This window comes from Macaca fascicularis, chromosome 8 (assembly GCF_037993035.2).
Source record: "Macaca fascicularis isolate 582-1 chromosome 8, T2T-MFA8v1.1".
In the NCBI taxonomy this organism is placed as follows: Eukaryota; Metazoa; Chordata; class Mammalia; order Primates; family Cercopithecidae; genus Macaca; species Macaca fascicularis.
In genome coordinates, this window is record NC_088382.1 from 25,755,627 (window position 1) to 25,774,700 (window position 19,074).

The following is a 19,074-nucleotide window of genomic DNA, read 5'->3' on the forward strand; positions in this document are numbered from 1 at the left end:
TCCTGCATGTGTTCCCTGCTGCATGGAGCCCCGGGAGTTTCTCTGGGGTAGGGGATAGCTACTGTTCCAACCGCAAAATCTCCAGTTTACACCCCCTCCTGCAGTGTATGTGAGTTCCTACTGTTCCTCACCCTCAGATACTTGGCACTGTCAGGCTTTAAAATTTCTGCCAGTCTGATGGCTGTGAAACGGCATCTCATTGTTGGTTTAATCTGTTTTTCCTGATTACTAAAAGGACCAAACATCTTCGTATGAGCTTTTGTTCACTTGAGTTTTCTTTTCTGGAAAGCAATTGACAGTTTTCAAATCTATGGAATAAGTTCTTAGAAATAACTCAGCCAGTGTTCTTTACAGCTGCCCCTTCTGTATTTCTTATTAACCCAGTGAAACAACCAGATATACAAGCAACCCTATCTTCAGTTGCTGGAGTCAAAGATGTTAGCTTATAGTCTGAGTATTTGTAACGATATTCTTAGATACGTGGTTTTCAAACTTGAGGTCTTTGTAGAATATCTATCACTCAAAGATCATTTAAACTGCTACACAGTCTTCCGTTGTACACATAGATCAAAATCAGTCATGAAGTTAAAAAATCATATGCACTCACCTCAGGAAGAAAAAAAAAAAAAAGTCAACTGAGGTGGGTCATTCTTTAAAAAAACAAGGCTGGCTGCAGTGGCTCATGCTTGTAATCCTAGCACTTTGGGAGGCCGAGGCGGGTAGATTACTCGAATCCAGAAGTTTGAAACTAGCCTGGTCAACCTAGCGAAACCCAGTCTCTACTAAGAAATGGTGATGCATGCCTGTAATCCCAGCTACCTGGGAGGCTGAGGCATGAGAATCGCTTCAACCCGGGAAGTAGAGGTTGCAGTGAGCTGAGATGGCGCCACTGCACTCCAGCCTGGACAATAGGGCGAGAGCCTGTCTCAAAAAACAAACAAAAAACCACGAACAAGAACATAATAGAAAATATCAGAGTGCACTGCACACATACTGTGTGAAACTTTTATTTCAAGTATAAGAGTGTGTGTGTGAGTTGTGACATCAAAGGTATTTCTAACTGTGAGTTGTGTTCAAAAAATTGTGGAAACTAGTCCAGGTGTGGTGGCTAACACGTATAGTCCCAGGCACTCAAGAGGCTAAGGCAGGAGGATGGCTTGGGCCCAGGAGTTTGAGACTGTGGTGAGCTGTAATTGCACCACTGCACTCCAGCCTGGGCAACAGTGAGACCCCTCGATTCAAAAAAAAAGGAAACTATTGTCCAAGTTAGCGTCCTTGGCTCCATTCTTTCTCTTCTGAGTTATCCTGCAGGCCACTGCCAAAATAATCTGACTAAATCATTGCTTTGGTCATGCCACTTCCCTGCTCAAAAGCCTTCAATTTTCAAAAGCCTAGGCTCAATTTCAAGTCCTCAGCATGGCACTGAAAGCACTGTATAACGTGGCTCTGAGGTGGAGTGCCAATTCTCCCCAACACAGCCTCTACCCAAACCACTATTTACCACCTCCAAGCTGGCCTCCTGACAGTCCACACACTCTTGACACATTCTGACTCCACACACCTTTTTCATACCATGCTTCTAACCTGGATCCTTCTCTCACTCCCACTGAAACAGCACGTATTTGCTAAGTCAAGGTTCAGTTAAAATTACATCTCCTGCTTCAAGTCTTTCTTGATGATGCCACGCTGACATTTAGTGATCGGTTGTCCTTTTGAATCCCTAGCACTTTCCATACTCTGGTTGAAGACAGAGACTGACTCATGCAAGTCTTTTAAATGTTCCTCAACATTTAGCACAGACTTTTGCACATTATAAATGTTGAACAAGCATTAAATCAACAAATATTTGTTGAGTACCATGTATGTGCATCGCACTATACTGGGCCCTATTTGATGGATTAGCCACCAAAATAATGAGTTTGGGAAAACAACTCTAATAGGTTAACAACGGACTCTAAAGACTACCCCAGCAGATTTCCTTAAAGAGTATAATACATATAACACCTCTGACTAAGTAGCTATGGGACTCAAGACACTTGACTCTTTCTGACTGCTCCAAGATCTGGGAGACATCCTTCTCCTCTCATTAAGCATCTGAAATAAGAGCAAGCTCACATACAGAATCTCACAGACATTTTATAGGGCCCCTGTCTTCAAGGCATTACTATGCTCTCCAGAGAGGAAGAAAAGCTTGGTGTGTCCAAAGTCACAGAGGACACGACTGGTGAGGCTGCCCCAGGCAGTAGCCCCATAGGTAGAAGAAGCTAAGCCAGTTACAGAACACCTAGAGGTGTGCATGGCACAAGGACTTCCTCTATCACTTGTGTGTGAAGACTGACAACTCCCTGTGATTCATTACCAACCTGCTAGTGTCAATACACCCCAGCAAAGCGAAATTCCGTGATCCAGTCAGCTTGGGAATGGTCTGCCACTCTTCTAATATTCCTGATCATGGGGACAGAATACTTAGGAGATACAGGTTTTAGTTCCAGTTCTGCCAGGTGCTGGCTGAGTGAATTCTAGTAAGTTGCCAAGGGGGATAATAAGACTGCACTGCTTGCCCAGACGTAAGCATGAAGTCAGACAAAGGATGGGAAAGCCATCTGAAAAGTTAGAAGCACTTTACACATGTGAGATAGCAATGGTAATCATAGGGGAAAGGACTTGAATAATGGTTCTGTTTGACCCAGAAGTTTACCCTTCTTTCTTTACATTCCATTAATTTAACAATTACCTGTTAGATATCCACTATGTGCATGATACCCACTATGTGTACATAAAGATGAAGAAGCTGTATGTCGCTCCTGTTCTCATGGGGTTGGTGTGGAAGGGAGGTGCATGTCGGTGACACCTAGAAGGACGCAGAAGCGCTACAGTAGAAGCACTATGGAAGTACAGAAGAAACCCAGTAAAGCAGTTTGGAGTGGAGGATCAGAGAGGAGTGGGGAGGAGAAATCACAGGCAGCCTGACCTGGAAGCCACTTGTGTCAGTCAATTTAACAATAGTACTTTCAGAGGCTCTTCATTTTAGGAAGTGGTTTGTAGGTTCGGCACGTTTTTATCTTAACATTTTTCCTGAGCTGAGGCAAGTCAGGAAAAGGGAAAAAAGGCCCCATTCATACATTTAATAAACACTTCCTGACTGCCAGGAACAGTGCTAGGGAATAGCGGTGACCACAAGACAGTCCCCATGCTCAAGAACTCACAGATAAGTAAACCAGCCAGTGGAGTACAGATGCTGATGAAAGTCAGAAGAGAAGGTCAGACAGGCAGCACCCAGTGCAGCATGGCAGGGTGTGGGGGGCCGTTCAGGGAAGACCCTCAGAGGAGGTGAAGCGTGGCCTGATGCTTGAAGGATGAGTGGATGCTGGCCTGGTGGACAGGGTGCGAGTGAAGGAGAAGCATTTTAGGCAGAAGGCACAGTTATCCAGAGGCACAAGGGCATGAGAGAGCAGGAGAAGCTTGGAGCATGGCACACACAGAGTGAAGACGGACAGCCAGGCCCAGAGAGCCTCAGAAGCCCTGGCCCAGAGTTGGGCCTTTATCCTGAAGATGATGGCAAGGGAATACAGGGTGAGAACAGGAAAGAAACAAAAAGGATCAAGCGTGAGGAACACCAAAGTGCAAAGGGCAGACAGTGGCAGAAGATCCTAGAAGAGTCAGAAAAATATCATCACTCCACTCATTTCACAGCAGGCTCAGGTGGCAAACTATTAGCGGGAATGGACGCTCCATGCCACAGATGGAGAAACCGAGACAGAGAACGGTTCAATGCTTGACCAAGCTGCACTGTGAGTGGCTGAGCCAGAACCTGAACGCAGCACTCTAACTCCTACTCACACTTATCTGCTCTGCCTCTAATTTCCTTCTTTCTCGTCAAACTACTGGACCCCTAGGTATAGGGAGATTTCTTCCAGTACTCCCTTTTCCTCATCGTTTAAGCCTAAAATCATCAAAGGTGTATGGTTCAACGGGAGGCTACAATTCCTGGAGCCAGCTTAGATTAGGATCGCTATTCTTAATTCTACTTAATTCTCCCTGCATACCATAATAAAGCCACCTGAGTATACGCTGGAAAACAGGGAAGAGAGAGACAGGAAGGGAGAAAGGGAGACAAGAGGGAGACAGAAATAGGGAGGGAGGGGGTGAGTGGGGAGGAGAGGAGGGAGGGGGTGAGTGGGGAGGAGAGGAGAGAGAGAGAGAGAAAGTGAGGAGGGGGGCAAATGTGGGAAGGAGGTGGGGCAGAGGGAGGGAGAGAAAAAGAGAGCGAGGGAGAGAGAAGCATTTGGCTTGAGGCCAAGAAGTGAATCTGTGACATGAGATGTGACTATCAAAGGCCTTCTTCCTAGTAGGACAGACCACTGGGTCACTCTGCTGAAAGGCAGATGGGTGTATGGGTGGTGGCTGAGTGGATGGGTAGATGGTGCAGGAAGACAGCAGGTACCCACTAAACAAACAGGGGGTGGGCGGGTTGCCTGCACAGAGCAAGCAGGGAACAAAGGCCTCTCACTCTTCATGCAAAGTCCACAGTGTGCAAAGGGCATCAATATTGGACATTTCTCACTGTGACATTTTGAAAGCTCAGCCTAGCCCAGAACAATGGTTACCCTCTGGGGACCATGGGCCATGTGCCCCTGGGCCTTATTTAATGATGGCTTGGCACAGCCCATGTACTTGGTGAACTTGACCTTGGGCATCAGCCTCCCATGATGGCTCTACGTCACTCTGGTCTCTTCCCCTAATGAGAATTCCAGTCTCACATGAATGGATGGATTCATTCTGGGGGCAGGAAAACTGCTCAGGGAGTGAATCAGAAGGACCCAGCCCCGGTCTCCTTGCCAGCCATTGAGCTAGGAACTGAGTGTGATTGTGTGCCCAGGCGCCGGTGCTGTTCCTCTCTTTGAGAGGGTCAGAGTCCACGCAAGAGATGACGTAGAAGCCCTTTAAGGGGGAAGAGAAAAGAATCTCAGCTTTGAGGGACAAAGCCACCCTTCTGGTTGTGACTCTCAGTCTGAGGAGGTACCAAGATGTGCATGTACTGGTAAATTAAAGCTACTAGATGAAAACCTCAGCTCTTGTTAGACAGTTGTCAATTTCAATTCTCTCCAACCTGACAGGCTAACCTTTAGGGAATGGGCTACTATTTTTTTCAGAAGGGAAACTTTCTGTGAGACAGGTGAAAACAACCTGTTGCAGATCACCCAGAGAATCATTTACCTTTATTAGTTTCTGCTCTGCTCTTCTCCCAACTTGTGAAGCAAAGACAGTAAATGTCAATCTAGGCAATATAAAGCACCTGTACTGCCTGCTTTTCACTTTGAAAAATTAGGCAAGAACACTCTAAAGATTCAAGACACAGCAGCCAAGAGGACATCTATATCCCAAGACTGGGGGCCCAGAATGACACTGAAAGGACGTAATTCCTCCAGGAAAGGGAACTGAAGAACTGCCGCTTTGCCCACCGCTATCTAGGTTATCACAAGACAGGAAAGGTAGCTTTTTAAGGCTCCAGCCCCCTATTGGCATCCTGGAGCAAATGGTGGAGGTAGAAGCAGCAGCTCCTGTGGGGGCTTATTAGGGCATTGCTTCGGGCTTCCCTCACGTGCTAGCGGTGATTGTCTCACATTTGTCCATCAATCTTGGTCTAAGAAACAGGTGGGGGAGGGGAAAGATGGTTTGCATTTTACTTTAGAGCGCTGTCCCTGACACTGACTGACATCAGCTGCTTGCGGTCTCCACCGATGGCCAAAAGTTAAACTGCAGAAGTCTTCCTGAAGGATATTCTACCATCTTCATTCATTCATAACTGGTTATCATGCACTTTGCATAAACAAGCACACGAGACTCTGAGGACAGAGTGGCAAATATGTTCCCTATGCCCATGTGCTGATTAATCTTGTACATCTCTGGGGGTCAATTTATTCACACATTATAGTTGAATCGCCTGAGTTCCAGGGTTGTGGCTATACAGGTCCTTGGGCCTGACGGGGTAAGGTAAGGTCCTGCATATGAGTATCCTCTAAGAAAGCCCCAGGAAGGCAGGCAAGTCACAATTCTCTCTTGTGAACATAAATAATCGAGAGCAACAAATGGGGATTGCCTTTTGGGCAAACCGAGTCTTACAAAATAAATACACCATTATGAAGTGTTTACTATGACCCAAGTATCACATCATTCTGCAGCAACTGCAATTATGACTCTATTACTCTAAGACTCCCTGGCTTCTTTTCTTATGGCATGATAGTTCCCATAAGTTTAAACTTAACCATGCCTATTTAGAGGCCAGGCAGTGAGTAATAGCCCTGGAATGATTAAAACCAGTCCAATCCCACAGTGGGAGGGTGTGTGCGGGGTGTAATTCTGGCCCCTTTAAGAAGAGAAGCAAGTTTTCCTTGTCTTTTGAAGACTGTTAAGTGGTGCAAAGGATAGTTACCCAAAAGGGAGTGGGTTTTGATTAGTGAACTGGGTCCAGGCTGCCACAGAAAGGGCCACAGCTCTGGAGGGACTGGCGCGGGGCAGAGATGCCCACAGGGGAGAAAGACGACACTGACTCCACCTCAATGGGTGTTTAAAAAAGGAGGGAACAAGGAAGTCCCTCACTTCAAGGAGCTAGGAGGACACGAGTCCGGCAAAACAGGGGTCAGACGCAGAGTCCCAGGCTAAGAGGATCCTCCGCCACTCTCCCAGGGAGTCCTGCTGAGAGATGGCGACTCCGGGAAAGCACCCAGGGAACGACCCTAGGGCAGGGGCTATCGGGTCTTGCTCTGGGGCGGAGGGGTCGCGCGGGACCGGGGAGAGCCGGGACGCGGCACTGACGCAGGGCCAGGGGCCTCGCGGGTCCGCGGGTCCAGCAGCTCCCGCCGCCCGGGCCTCACTCACCAGCTCATGGTCCCGAACCTGGGCCTGCCGCCGGGGTCCTCAGCCACAACTCGTTCCTCTGGGATCACTTCCGGATTCAGCCAGTCTCCAGGAAGTGACGTAGATCCCGCCCCTCTGCCCGGAAGAGGCGGTTGGGAGGCGGAGCCCGGCGCGTTAACCCTTCTGCTGCAGCATGCTGGCTGTGCAGTTTCGCTTGCCGGCGACCCTCTGGCTCTGGCCTAGCACTTAGAGACTCAGGCTGCAACGGGGGATGAAGGGGACCTCTGGGGCCGTTTTCTTCCTTCAACACTGACTCCTAAAGATCTCTTCACAGGTCCACGCGGGGCCCTTAGCCAGCCTGTTCTGTCAAGTGGTTTCTAATCCAGATACAGTGGCAGCAATTGTCTATGGGAGAAGAAGCCATTGAAGATGGAGAAGGTGGAAAACTTACATTTTCTGAATGCTGTTTCCTATCTTTTACAGTTTGTACACCACACATGCATTACCTGTTACAAACAAATGGACGTTTCCCCTCCAAGATGGCACAGGGCTCTGAATATCAATACCTAGGTCCTTTTCAGGTTGGAATGTTCTGTAGATTTATTCAACACGAGAAGATGCAGAGTATGGGTTGCTCCCTGCCATTCAGCACTTCCCTTTGGTCTCCTCCACAGGACTCAAGTGATGTAAATTGCCCCATTCTTTCTATTCCTTCATTTAACTAATATTAGTTGTACTAATATTAGTGTCAGGTACTGAGCCAATCTTAGGATATAACCATCTCAAGGAAATATCTGCCCTGCCCTTGTTCCTTCCCAGAGCTACTTTCCTGGAGGGAGAGACGAGCAGGCAATTACAGTCATGCTATATGATGGGATAGAATGAGGTGTGGTGGCAGCCTGGAAAGGGACCCTGAGGCAGCACATGGAGTTTTAGGGAAGACTTCCAGGAGAAGCCAGTGTGTAAGCCAAGCCCTGAAGGCAGAATCAGGGCTAGCCAGGTGAATCTGAGATGAGGGGTGAGGAGGCTCCAGGCAGAGGGAACTTACCATGGCTAAGACACAGACAGGTCCAACAAGCAGCTGACTTGCCTTGGGTCTCCTAAAGTCAGAATTCAGGGCCTTGTGGCTCACAAGTTGCCTGGGATTCTGGGCTGACTTGGTTTCCTCATCCCTTAGTACCTCCCTGCCTTAGAAGAGAGACAAGAAGGCAGTGAGGCCTGTGCAGATGCTACTGGGCCCCCAGTGACCTTCTCTCTAGGAATTCTCCTTCCTAAAATGGACCAGGAGTGCTTCAGGGACTGCTTAGGGAGTTGTTAATCAATGACCTAGCGTGAAAGATATGACCAATGACCTAGAGCAGAAGTAGTGTATGATTTGTTCTGACCTCCTAGGGTGGAGTAGAGGGCTTGAGCAGGAGGGGTAGGAGGGTGGGCCACAGGATGCAGTCTCTCATTTGTGTTTTCTGTTTCCATTCTTGAGAGTCCATGGTTTGACTCAAAGTTTCCAATGGAGGTTGGGTCCCCAAGCACATCATGCAGATCAGCTTCATTACCATGTTGTTCCTCAGGAAACAGGCCAAAATGAGAACAAGAGCAGCCTTCAAGAGCAAGGAGGACGAGGAGAAGTCACCAAAGGGCAGCCTGGGCAGAGAGTGTGGGTGAAGGGGGAGAGAGAGTCCTTGCTGCTTTGCAGAGAGTGTGATGGATGGAAGGGCTGTTGCGGGTTTAGGAGACTCCTGGCATTTAGCACCTGTGAATAGTTCTCCCACCTGCTTCCTCCCTTCCCCATGTTCTGCCTCCCTCAGTTATGCCCCACAGGGATAATTATTTCCAAATTTTAGCCTAGGTAACTGCCATATCCTAGGAGAAGTCTGTTTCAGGGCTGGAGGACAGTGGACACATCTTAGAGGTCTAGAATGGATAAGTTTTGAACTACAAGTCTGGAGGAGTCTGGGACTCTATTTCTAGTTCCACCTTTGACACTGTAACTGACCTCAGATAAGTCACATCCCCTTTGTGGCCTTGGTCCCCTCATCTATAAGATGGAGTGGGTAGATCACATCCCCAAAGTCTCCAACATTGCAAGGTTCCAAGTCAGCTGTCTTGTTGACTCTAGAGACCCTGGGGAAATAGGAGAATGGGAAAGACAGGTGAACAGAGGGGCAAGCCCAGAGAAGTGGGCAGGTCTGAGGAACTGGCGATATCTTGGATAAAGCTAAATATGAATTTTTCTGGGGCTGTGCAGTTGACAAGTCACCTCAAATCTTTAATGCCACCAGCAGGATCTTTGAGGTTACTAAAAAGAATGGTGTCCTCCCAGGAGTCTGTCTGGAATGTGCCTGCTTGGTCTCCTTACCTGTGGCTCATTCACTCAGCTAGAGGGGCACTGGGCTGAGGAGGGACAGTCAGGCATCCTGCTGTCCTGAGCCTGCTGTGCCATGAGGCATTGATCCCTGGGGAGCTGAACATGGAGACACACAAACACTTCCCACTGTTGTGAAAAACTCAGCCTACAGGGTCAGGAGCTATGTCTTTCTTATTTATAACCAAAGGGACAGCATGATACAGATTGATCCTGCCCCTGCAGGGAAGGAATGGAAAAGAGAAAATTGGGTTTCTAAGTAGAAGCTGAGAGTGGAGGCTCTTTGGGTAGAGGTGGATGCTCCTGGTTTCAAGCCTTGTAAATACTGATTCTTCCCCAGAAGTCTGAGCCTGAAGTTAAAAGAGTGTTCAGGTAGCAGAGGTCTACTTCTGGGCAAAGCTGTTTATGAGAGGAAAAGCAGCAGCAGAACCTGCTCCGCCATCAGCCCCCAACTTTTCCTTGGAGTTTTTTACTCCGAAGTTGGTAAGCAGGTACTTCCCCATGACCCTCATCTCTGGGATTGTCATGTCCTGTCCTCTCCCAGCTTTTCCCACACAGAAGTCTAGGGCTGGCCCCTGAGTCTTCACCATACCAACTCTCATTAGTAAAGAGTGAGCATTCCCAGAACCTGGACCTGGGCTGTCAGGGGCTTCATTAGAGCACCGGGCTAAGGCTGAAAACTGAATGTGACAGGGCCAAATTGGTGGAGCCCTAAAAGGTCTTGGAGCCCTAAAGGTCTTGATTCCTCAGGGAGGCTCCTGCAGATATTCAGACACAGGCCTCAGGTTTCTATGTGGCCTCACTGCCCCACTTCTTCCTGCTCTGCACCTGCTCAGTAGGATGTCTCAGAACAATAGCTTTCCCAGGGCCTTTGAGGGGCAAGGACATAGGAGGAGCAAGGGTGGGAGAAGATGGAAGAAATCAGGTGAGATTTCCAGTGGCAGGAAGCCCACACGGACTGCTCAAAGGTCAGGGTGAAGTGACACATCAGAAGCCAGACCAGCAAGAAGCAGGCAGAACCAGGAACACCTGTCTGACCTGTGGCTCTGCCTCCAAGTGGCTTGAGGGAGTCTTGTCCCTCCTATGGACCTCATTTTCCTTAACTGCAATGGGAGAGGTCCAGGTTAGATCTAGGATGGAGAATGGATATCATCCCATGTGCCTGCTCTGATTGTCTGCCTGGAATGCAGTGTTGAGGATTCTGGGGAATCTGCCATCAGTGGGGAAGTTCTGTGATTGATTAGTCATGTCTGCCTTGGACAAGAAAGGGCAATGAGATGGTTTATATTCCACTTTATTGTTATTATTTTTATTATAAGTCAATAATAATTGAGCACTCATGACATGACAGGCACTATTCTCTGCAGTTCACATTTAATCCTTGCCACAACCCTGTGAGGTGGATACTACCATTATTACCATTTCACAGATGATGGAGCTGAAGTATAGCCATGAAGCTGTAGTATAGCTTCATGAAGCACTGAAATGGGGTTTCTGACCTGAGTACCCTAGCTTTGATCCGTATGCTTTTGCCACTACAGTTTGCCATTTGACCTCCAACAACCTATGGTTCTGTCGAGGCACAGTCACGTCAGAAGCCAGCAGGCAGATGGAACCAGGATAAGCACCACTACTAAATAGCCAGGTTGTGGATGGAGGGAGTATCACCCTACGACCAGGGTGCCAAGCTGGGCCTCATCCTGGGAGCTTTTATATGCTTCCTCCAGCACGGAGAGCACCAGGCCAGCAGGTGGCAGCACCGGGCAGGGTGAGATGAAATGGCAGCCCCTGACATGGCATGGATGTCCTTCAGGGATCAGAAGGCCCAGATGTTGGGGAAAGCAAGAACAAAAGCGGGTGTGGAGGAAGGATACCCAAGGGCCCAGAGGAGGAGGAGCCCTGGCCTCTGACCCGCAGAAGCTGCCACAGCCAATGCTTTGGTTCCACCCAGCAGTGCAGGCCTCTCAGCTTGCATCTCGTGGTGCCTGCTGTGGGCTTTTTTTTTTTTTTTTTCCTCCACTCTGGGAGAATGACTAACTTTAAGGACTAAAAAAAAAAGTGTTTTGATTACACTGCCTTTTTACCAACTGGGAGCATTAGTCACCGTGGATTGCTGCAGATAACGGGGAAGGCAAGCAGCACCCCCTCCTCCCCCTCCTTCTCTCTGATTAGCTCACAGAACCCAAGAGGAGACTCGAGTGAGGGAGAGTGCACCAGTAGGGAAAACAATCCCCCCAGGATGATATGTTCCCTGGGCATCAGGCCAAGGGTTGTCCAGGCTAGGCAGCCCCCTGACAGGTAGGCTCTAAGATGCCCCCAGACCCACAATAGGAGGTGCCCACTGAAGAGAACTGGCAGGAGGACCACTGAGTCCAAGGCTCCTGAGATTCTGAGTTGGGTCTGGATGGCCTATTCCTCCAGGTAGCTCCAGGGTACACCCAGAAGGGGAATTCAGAGGAAATCACTGAAGACATGGCTCCTGAGGTGGGGCTCAGGATGGCTGTGATGTGGGGCTCATGCCAGGCTGTGGTGTGGCTAAGGCTGCTGCCTTGAGCTGGGGCCCTCATGGCTCTAGCTGGGGTTGAGACATTCCTGGGAGGTGAGGTTGGTGCTCACGCCCCACTCCCCACCCTTTTGCCTTCTCCCTTCTTCTCCATCTCCATGGGGCAGTATCTAGTACTTTTGACTGATGTTCCTACCCAATGTGGCCCTCTTTGCTCCCACCTTGGCACTGGTGAGGCTGGAGAGCTAAGGTTCTGGTCTAGCCTGTTGGTGCAAGGTGTCAGAAGTGGGAGCTCTGGGCCCTGCTGGGGAAGGCGCTGAAGCAGGGAGAAAATGGTGCTGGGTTGCTTGGTTGTTTTGGGGGCAGGCTGACCTTGTCAGTCCTAGTCTTTTGGCCCAGCCCCTCAGCCCATTCACCACCCACCCCCAAATGCTTCACTCTGGAAAGCAGATATTTATTTATCTGAGTGGCCTTTCAAGTGACAGGGCCATGAATATTTGTGTAAAGAACTTTAAGCATTAGGACAAATAACCTTTTTACTATAACAGGAAAGGAAGAGACAGAAACATAATTCGATTTCTGCATCTCTCAATATCCGAGTATTTCATCTGGATGTAGCTGCTGCTGACTTTCTCTTTGCAAAATAAAGTATTCACAGGTATTTGGTCTGCTCTGGCCTCAAAAAGCTTATATGGCACCATGTTACAGGAAATGAGGTCAAAAGAGTGGGAGTGGGTGCTCCTAGATGGAGAAGGTCTGTGAGATGCCCCACCACAGCCTCCAGGATCTTAGCTGCAATAGAGAATGTCCAGCCCTGGGGCTGCCTGTGGTTTGTTCCCTCAGCCCCGCTTTGCTTTCCTGGGCATCCTAGAGCTGGCGTATGGATGCTCCCAACCCCCATTCTCTGCCCTGTGCAGTTCCCAATAATAATACCCACCATTGTAGAGTCTCGTTGGCACTGGGCGAAGCATTTTACATGTATTAGATCATGTATTCTGCAGTAACTTGGTGAGGCAGCTCCTCTGATCATCTTCTTTTTACAGATGAGGAAACCGAGGCTGAACTAATTGCCCAAGGTCACAGAGTTGGCTAAGTGAGAAGGAGAGGCATTTAAACCCAGGCTGCCTTGGAGCAGAAAATAATGTAGCAAAAAGGGAGGAAGCTAGCATTTATAGTAGACTCACTTTCACAGTCATCTCATTAGCCATTGCCGCCTCCCTGAAGGAAGATGATGAGGCCTGGTGAACTGAAGGTCAAATCCAAGTCCCTCTTGATTTGGCTGTTGCTTTGTCCAGAGGTCAGCAGCCAGGGTCCCCTGACCTCAGAAGGCAGTATGGGAGAACAGGGTTTGGGCTGACTGTGGGTGCATAGAGTAGCCTCAGGACTTTTGTCCCCTGGCTGGGATAGCCATCCACCCCCAGCTGAAGCCACAGAGCATCCCAGGTGAGCATAGCTTGTAGGAATGCATGGCTTTCCTAGGGAATCCTTACAAGTCCTACGCGTGAGCAGCAGGCCTGGGGAGAGGGCAGGACTGCCCCAGCCTGACCTTGTTGCAGGCCTGGCTGCCCAGCGTCCACCCCCTGCTGCTGTGGTGGAGACAGCCCCCAGACACCGGCAGGGCAGGTGGTAATTATCCGCGGGCACTGATTACACCACAAGGCCGGCAGTGCCCCAAATAGCCCAGGAGCTCAGCCTGGGGGAGGAGAAGGGTCCCGCTGGGGAGGAAGAGGCAGAACCAAGGGATGCATAGTGTGGATGTGTTAGGAAGGACTACGGGGCTGGGGGAGGATTTCATACCAAGGCCTGCACCTTTGGGGCAAGCCAGGACCCTCAAAGAAAGGGATGAGGTCCCACTGCAGCAGCCTGGCCTAGAGAAATTAGATGGGGCACATGCCAAATCTGGTCACAGTGAAAAGGTGGTAACCAGCATGAGGGGTATACGGAGAAGGCCTCACTGATGGATAGGAGGAGACAGTGGTGCCACTGAGGCCAGGCCAGCTGCCACCCTCCAGCCCTGGCCTGCTGTACCTCTGGACTAAGCAGGAAGGAATTCCCAAAGAAGTCACATAGCAGGAGGGAAGAGAGGCTAAACAAGCGCAGGAAGGCTCCCATGGGCACCAACGCCCTCTGCCAGGAAGGTCAGGACAAGCAACTTTAGTCCGTGGTCCCCTTTTCCAGCCTCAGCCATCCTTTTCTTTTCATGGAACTGCAACTGGCCAGGCCCCAGGGATGGCAGCACCAGCAGAGGGGCCCTCCCCCCGGGGTCCTCTTCAACCAGAAACAAGTCAGGCAGTGGTGGGCTTCAGAGGTTGAAGGCCTGTGGCAAGGGGCCTCATGAAAGAACCATCCTCAGGGCAGGGAGGCCTGCATTGCTGCCCCCTTCATTTCTTTCTTTCTTTTGTTTTTCTTTTTTATCTTTTTGAGACAGAGTGTTGCTCTTTACCCAGACTAGAGTGCAGTGGTGTGATCATAGCTTACTGCAGCCTCGACCTCCTGGCCTCAAGCGATCCTCCCCCCTCGGCCTCCCAAAGTGTTGGGATTACAGGGAAGTTCAGTTTCTCAAGCAAGTGGTGGGGTTTGGTGGGCTGTGCCCTGTAGACCCTTGGGTGGCATAAGAGGCAGACTCCTTTGGGGGTCTCTCTGACTGTCCCCAACCCTGAAGCTGGATCTTTTTGAGGTTGCTTCTCAGCGAGCAGCGTGAAGGCCTGGAACAGCTGCGTGGGAGGAGGCATTGGATACAAACAAAGGGAGAAGAGAGGCACCCCCTCTCACCATGCACCCCATTTTTCTTCTTATATAAGCACCAGTTCTTCTTCTTTTTTTTTTTTTTTTTTTGAGACGGAGTCTTGCTCTGTCACCCAGGCTGGAGTGCAGTGGCCGGATCTCAGCTCACTGCAAGCTCCTCCTCTCAGGTTCACGCCATTCTCCTGCCTCAGCCTCCCGAGTAGCTGGGACTACAGGCACCCGCCACTTCGCCCGGCTAGTTTTTTGTATTTTTTAGTAGAGACGGGGTTTCACCGTGTTAGTCAGGATGGTCTCAATCTCCTGACCTCATGATCCGCCCGTCTCGGCCTCCCAAAGTGCTGGGATTACAGGCTTGAGCCACCGCGCCCGGCCAGCACCAGTTCTTCTGTATTGGTCCCCTTCCCACATGGAGACCCATCTTCTCCACCTGTCAGCCAAGGGAGGGGGCTGAGCTGCTGCTCCCCCATTCCAGAAAAGTTACAGAGAGAAAGCCAGGCCTGAGGTTGTTCCTGATATTTACCAATGGGGGCACAAGGCAGGCTCACACCTGGTTTCCCAGGGGTCTCTGATTGAGGAGGTCATGGTGACCCCAGGGTGCCCAGTGCCTGCACTCCTTCTTGCCACCCCAGAGGAGGCAGCACCCATCTGGCAGCGCCCGCTCCAGAGCCACCTGTGAGTTCCCTGGACCCAGGTCAGGGAAGGAGGCTGTCAGTGGCTCCAAACCACCTCTTGCAGCAACTCTGCTAATCCAAATAAGATAGGGAAAAGGCAGTGGGAGGAAATGATAGTTTCATGGTTATTTTCAGAAAGGAAACAAAAAAAAAATGCAAACAGGAGCACACCCTGCATTTTGGTACAAAATCTAGGAGTCTCAGGGAAAAGAACCCACAGTTCTTCCTTCTTCTTGTCCTCTCACCAGATGCTGGGGAGGGGCTGCCCGGGCTGTGGGGGCCTTGGGCTGCTTTTGCCTGTAGAGAAGGGGAGGTGAGGGGCTGCAAGAAGCCAGCAAAGACTCTTCCCACAAAGGCAGGCCTGGAGAAGCTGAGGCATCTTAGTCTTGTGGGCAGACAGGGCCCACCCTTTGCGGGTGGAGGAGTTTGAGAGATGGAGTGGAGGGAGCAAGCGGGGAACTGGGAGATTCTTGAGCTGATGCTTGTAAAGCACAGTGGCGTGTGTAGGATTGGTGGGCTGGGAGGGTGTGTTCTGGGAGCACAGCTCAGAGAGAGAAATAGAGAAGGGGGAGGGAGAGCAGGAGAGCGTGTGCTCGTGGGAGAATTGAGTAGGGCTGCTGCCTGCATGTGTGTGCAGGGCGTGCACAAAGATGGGAGCCACAGAGCCCGGGTTGTACACAGAGGATCGTCCTGGGCCCTGCCAGCTCCAGAATGCTGTGTGAACCAAGGACAGAGTCTGGCTTCTTGTCCCCAGAGGGAATCTGGACCTTGCTGTCTAACCTCTGGGTTTCCCTGGACAGTGTGGGGTGGAGCAAGGAAGGAAGAGGTGGCCTGAACTTCTGGGGGCTTTGTCTGCAGTTCCTGTTTGGTGGCTGTCACCAAACCAAGACCCCAAGGGTGGGAGGATGTGGATGGGAGAGAGGTAGGAGCCAAGGACAGAGCCGGTGGCACAGAGACTAGGCTGCATAGTGACCTAAGAATCGTAAGTGCTTGCCGATGAGGTGTTCTAAGAGTAAGAGAGAGAGAGGGAGCTGAGATGAGCAGCCTAGGGGAGCTGGAGGAGGACCATGGGATAGTAGCAGCTCCGTGTCCTCCCCTGGGGCGGGAGAGGTATCATTATCCCCCATTTCACAGATGTGTCATCTGAGGCCCAGAGAGCTTCATTGCCGTGTCCAAGTTTCCATGACTGGTCACAGAAGGAGCTAGTGTGGGGAGACGGGCAGTGAGCAAACTCAGGTGGGTGATTGGGTGGTCTAGTTGGTGACAGAGGATGTTCCGGGAAAGACAAAGTTATGTTCAATACCCGGAAAATCCTGGTCCCAGGAGGCTGCCTCCATGGAAGAGATGGAGGCTTCCCTCCCAGCCTGCCAACCCAGCCCAATTCCTGAGACCTGGGAGGGTTGGGAGGAGATGGAGGTAATGACTCAACTCATCCAACACAGGCTTGACCTAGGGGAGGTTGGGTAACTCAGCAGATGCTCCAGTGGGGTGAGGATTGGAATAAATGGGTGATGCTGGAGATAAGGGCAAGAGGGCGTGCTGGCAGGGAGGGGCTGCTGGTTCCGGGCAGAGTTTGGGAGGAGGATGGGGTGGGGCACACTTGGGCTTTGTGGATGAAAAGAGGGATGAGTGTCTAGGACCACTGGGTCCTTTCCTGAGATGAAGGAGGGACCCGTGATGGTGATCTGGGAGGAAAAACCCAGCAGGTAGGGCAGCAGCTCAGATGGTAGATTTAAGGCTGAAATCCCAAAACGGGAGACTCCCAGCAACAGGAATTCTCAGGAGGGCCCCAAAGGCAGAGATTCTGAGCCTTCTGGGGCCCCTGCTGCCCCCTCACTAGAGCAGAAGCTGCATTCAGGAGCCTACCAGTCCACGGAGCTTTCCAGTCCTCAGAGAGGAAGTGATCCGAGTACCGCAAACCACTGCGAAGCATTTCTGGCATTGGGTTGAATGGGATCCCAAACCAGAGGATTGCGTTGTATATGAGTTTCTAAATATTTTTCAGGCAAATATGATCGAAAATGGATTTAAAAACACAATGCAAGATACAAATGCAGTCACAGAACATTGCCCCATTGGCTCAGACCAGAAGAAACTGGAGTCAGGGAAAGAGGCCAGCAGACTCAGAGCCCCAAGAAGCCAATGGTGCCTTGGAGGCTCTTAGGAGGATATATAGATAGATAGATAGATAGATAGATAGATAGATAGATAGATAGAGAGAGAGCGAGCTGGTACTTTGAGGCAATGGGAAGCAGGATCTTTGCATTTGAGTCTCATGCTAGCATTGCTGAGCTGTGGCTCAGTCCCCAGCCATGACATGGGGGTGGGTCTTGCACAGAGTGACAGTCTTGGGACTTCTGCCCTTTAGGACTGAAGGTATCATATGGATTCTCTAGTGGGACCACTTGATTTTCTAACAGGGACTTCAAGGCCCAGAGAAGGGCTGTGACTTTGCAGACGTCATAGAGCTTTGTTCTCATGTTAGAGCCAGGACTAGAAGCCAGGTCTCCTGATGCCTGATGCAGTGCAGTGCAGAGGGTGTACATCTGTTCAATGATCTACATCCTCATTAGATGGAGATTTCCATGTCTTAAGACCCAGAAAATACAGTTTCTAACAGTGAAGCAGGGATTATTCCTGAGCTTGCCACCTCTGAGCCATCTGAATCCTGTGTGGTCTTCTCACTTGATCTAGTAAGAATAGTGACTGAGTTCAGACCAGGCTTGTAGCTCCACCTAGAAATGTCTCCCCATAGTATATTCACCTGTCGAAGGTGAATGGCATCGCCCACCTCCTCCTCCAACAGTCTTCTTTTGGCTTTTTGGAAAGGACAGCTCTTTTTCATAATTTACATTCCAGTGGATCCTCTCAACAACTCTGTGGAGAAGGGTATATTATCCCCACTGTCAGATAGGAAAATAGAGGCTCAGCCAAGTTAAGAAATTGACTCAGGGTCAGAGAGAGGCAGTGCTGGAACTGGAGCCACAGCCTTGGTCTTTGGTCTGATCTCTTCAACCAACAGCACAGGAGAAGCAAGTGGATGGGCTGAGAGAGGGGAAGGTGGAGGTTGGCCATGCTTGGAACTGTGGAACCTGACCCTAAGCACCCCGGGAAGGAAAGCACGTCTGGTGCGTTTCCTCCCAGCTCACCACCTCAGGTCCTGGGCTGAGGAGCTAGTGCCTACAGAGCCATGGTAGGTGGAGGTCACCTGGAGGGATATTGTACCTGTATCCAAAGAATCCAAAGATGGAGGCTTATCCCTCTGCAAACTCCAGAAAACTCTGCTCTGTAGCGAGGAGAAGCAGCCAGAATGTAACACAGGGACATGTCATCTGGGTTGGACAACTTCCACTAAGCCAGCTGGGCATACTCCAGAGATGCCAAGCTGCTCTGTTGTTTCCTGGGGCCTGTGGGCCACTGGGATTTTCTCTTCCTCCTCCAGGAAAAGGACAGAGTGAACAGCCCCACAGGTTACCCGGTGAGCACGCTGGGGTAGTTCTACTCTACCTAGAGTCCAATGGGATAATACATGTCCAGCCTTTAGCACAGCACTCGGTGCGTAGGAAGTCCTCAGCAGCTTAGTGGTTTTGTTATTGATGTGGGACTTGAAAGAAGACTGAGATCCTCCAGGAAGCTTCCCTACCCCACCCTATCCTTCCCATTTACCCCCAAACTCTGATTTAGTTGCCTTCCTATCAGAATGAACCATTATCATGACACCAGTCCCAGTGTATTGAAATCATCTGTTTTTGTGTCTGCTTCCCCGACAGAGTGTAAGATCTTCAAGGACTGTGTGTTGTTCATCTTTGGACTGTGACCACCCCACCCCCATGCTGAACACTACCTGGCTTAATAGTTTTGCTAAATTCATGGATGAATGAATGAGATGTGAAGAAGCTCTGGATGATGCCAAGTTGCAAGGGAAAGCCAAGAAC

At 50.3% G+C, this 19,074-nt stretch overlaps 1 protein-coding gene across 2 annotated transcripts in view; it reads right to left on the minus strand.

Annotated features, from left to right (window-relative positions):
* The window catches only part of BIN3 (bridging integrator 3), a 49,013-nt gene extending 42,056 nt beyond the window's left edge, over window positions 1–6,957 (minus strand). For both annotated transcript variants that reach the window (XM_045398031.2, XM_005562820.4), the window contains exon 1: window positions 6,880–6,957. Coding sequence is in view for 1 of the 2 variants with exons in the window: in XM_005562820.4 (XP_005562877.1) it covers window positions 6,880–6,887 (8 nt within the window). In the remaining variant the exon portion in view is untranslated. The remainder of the gene's footprint in view (window positions 1–6,879) is intronic.
* Window positions 6,958–19,074: the final 12,117 nt, after the last annotated feature.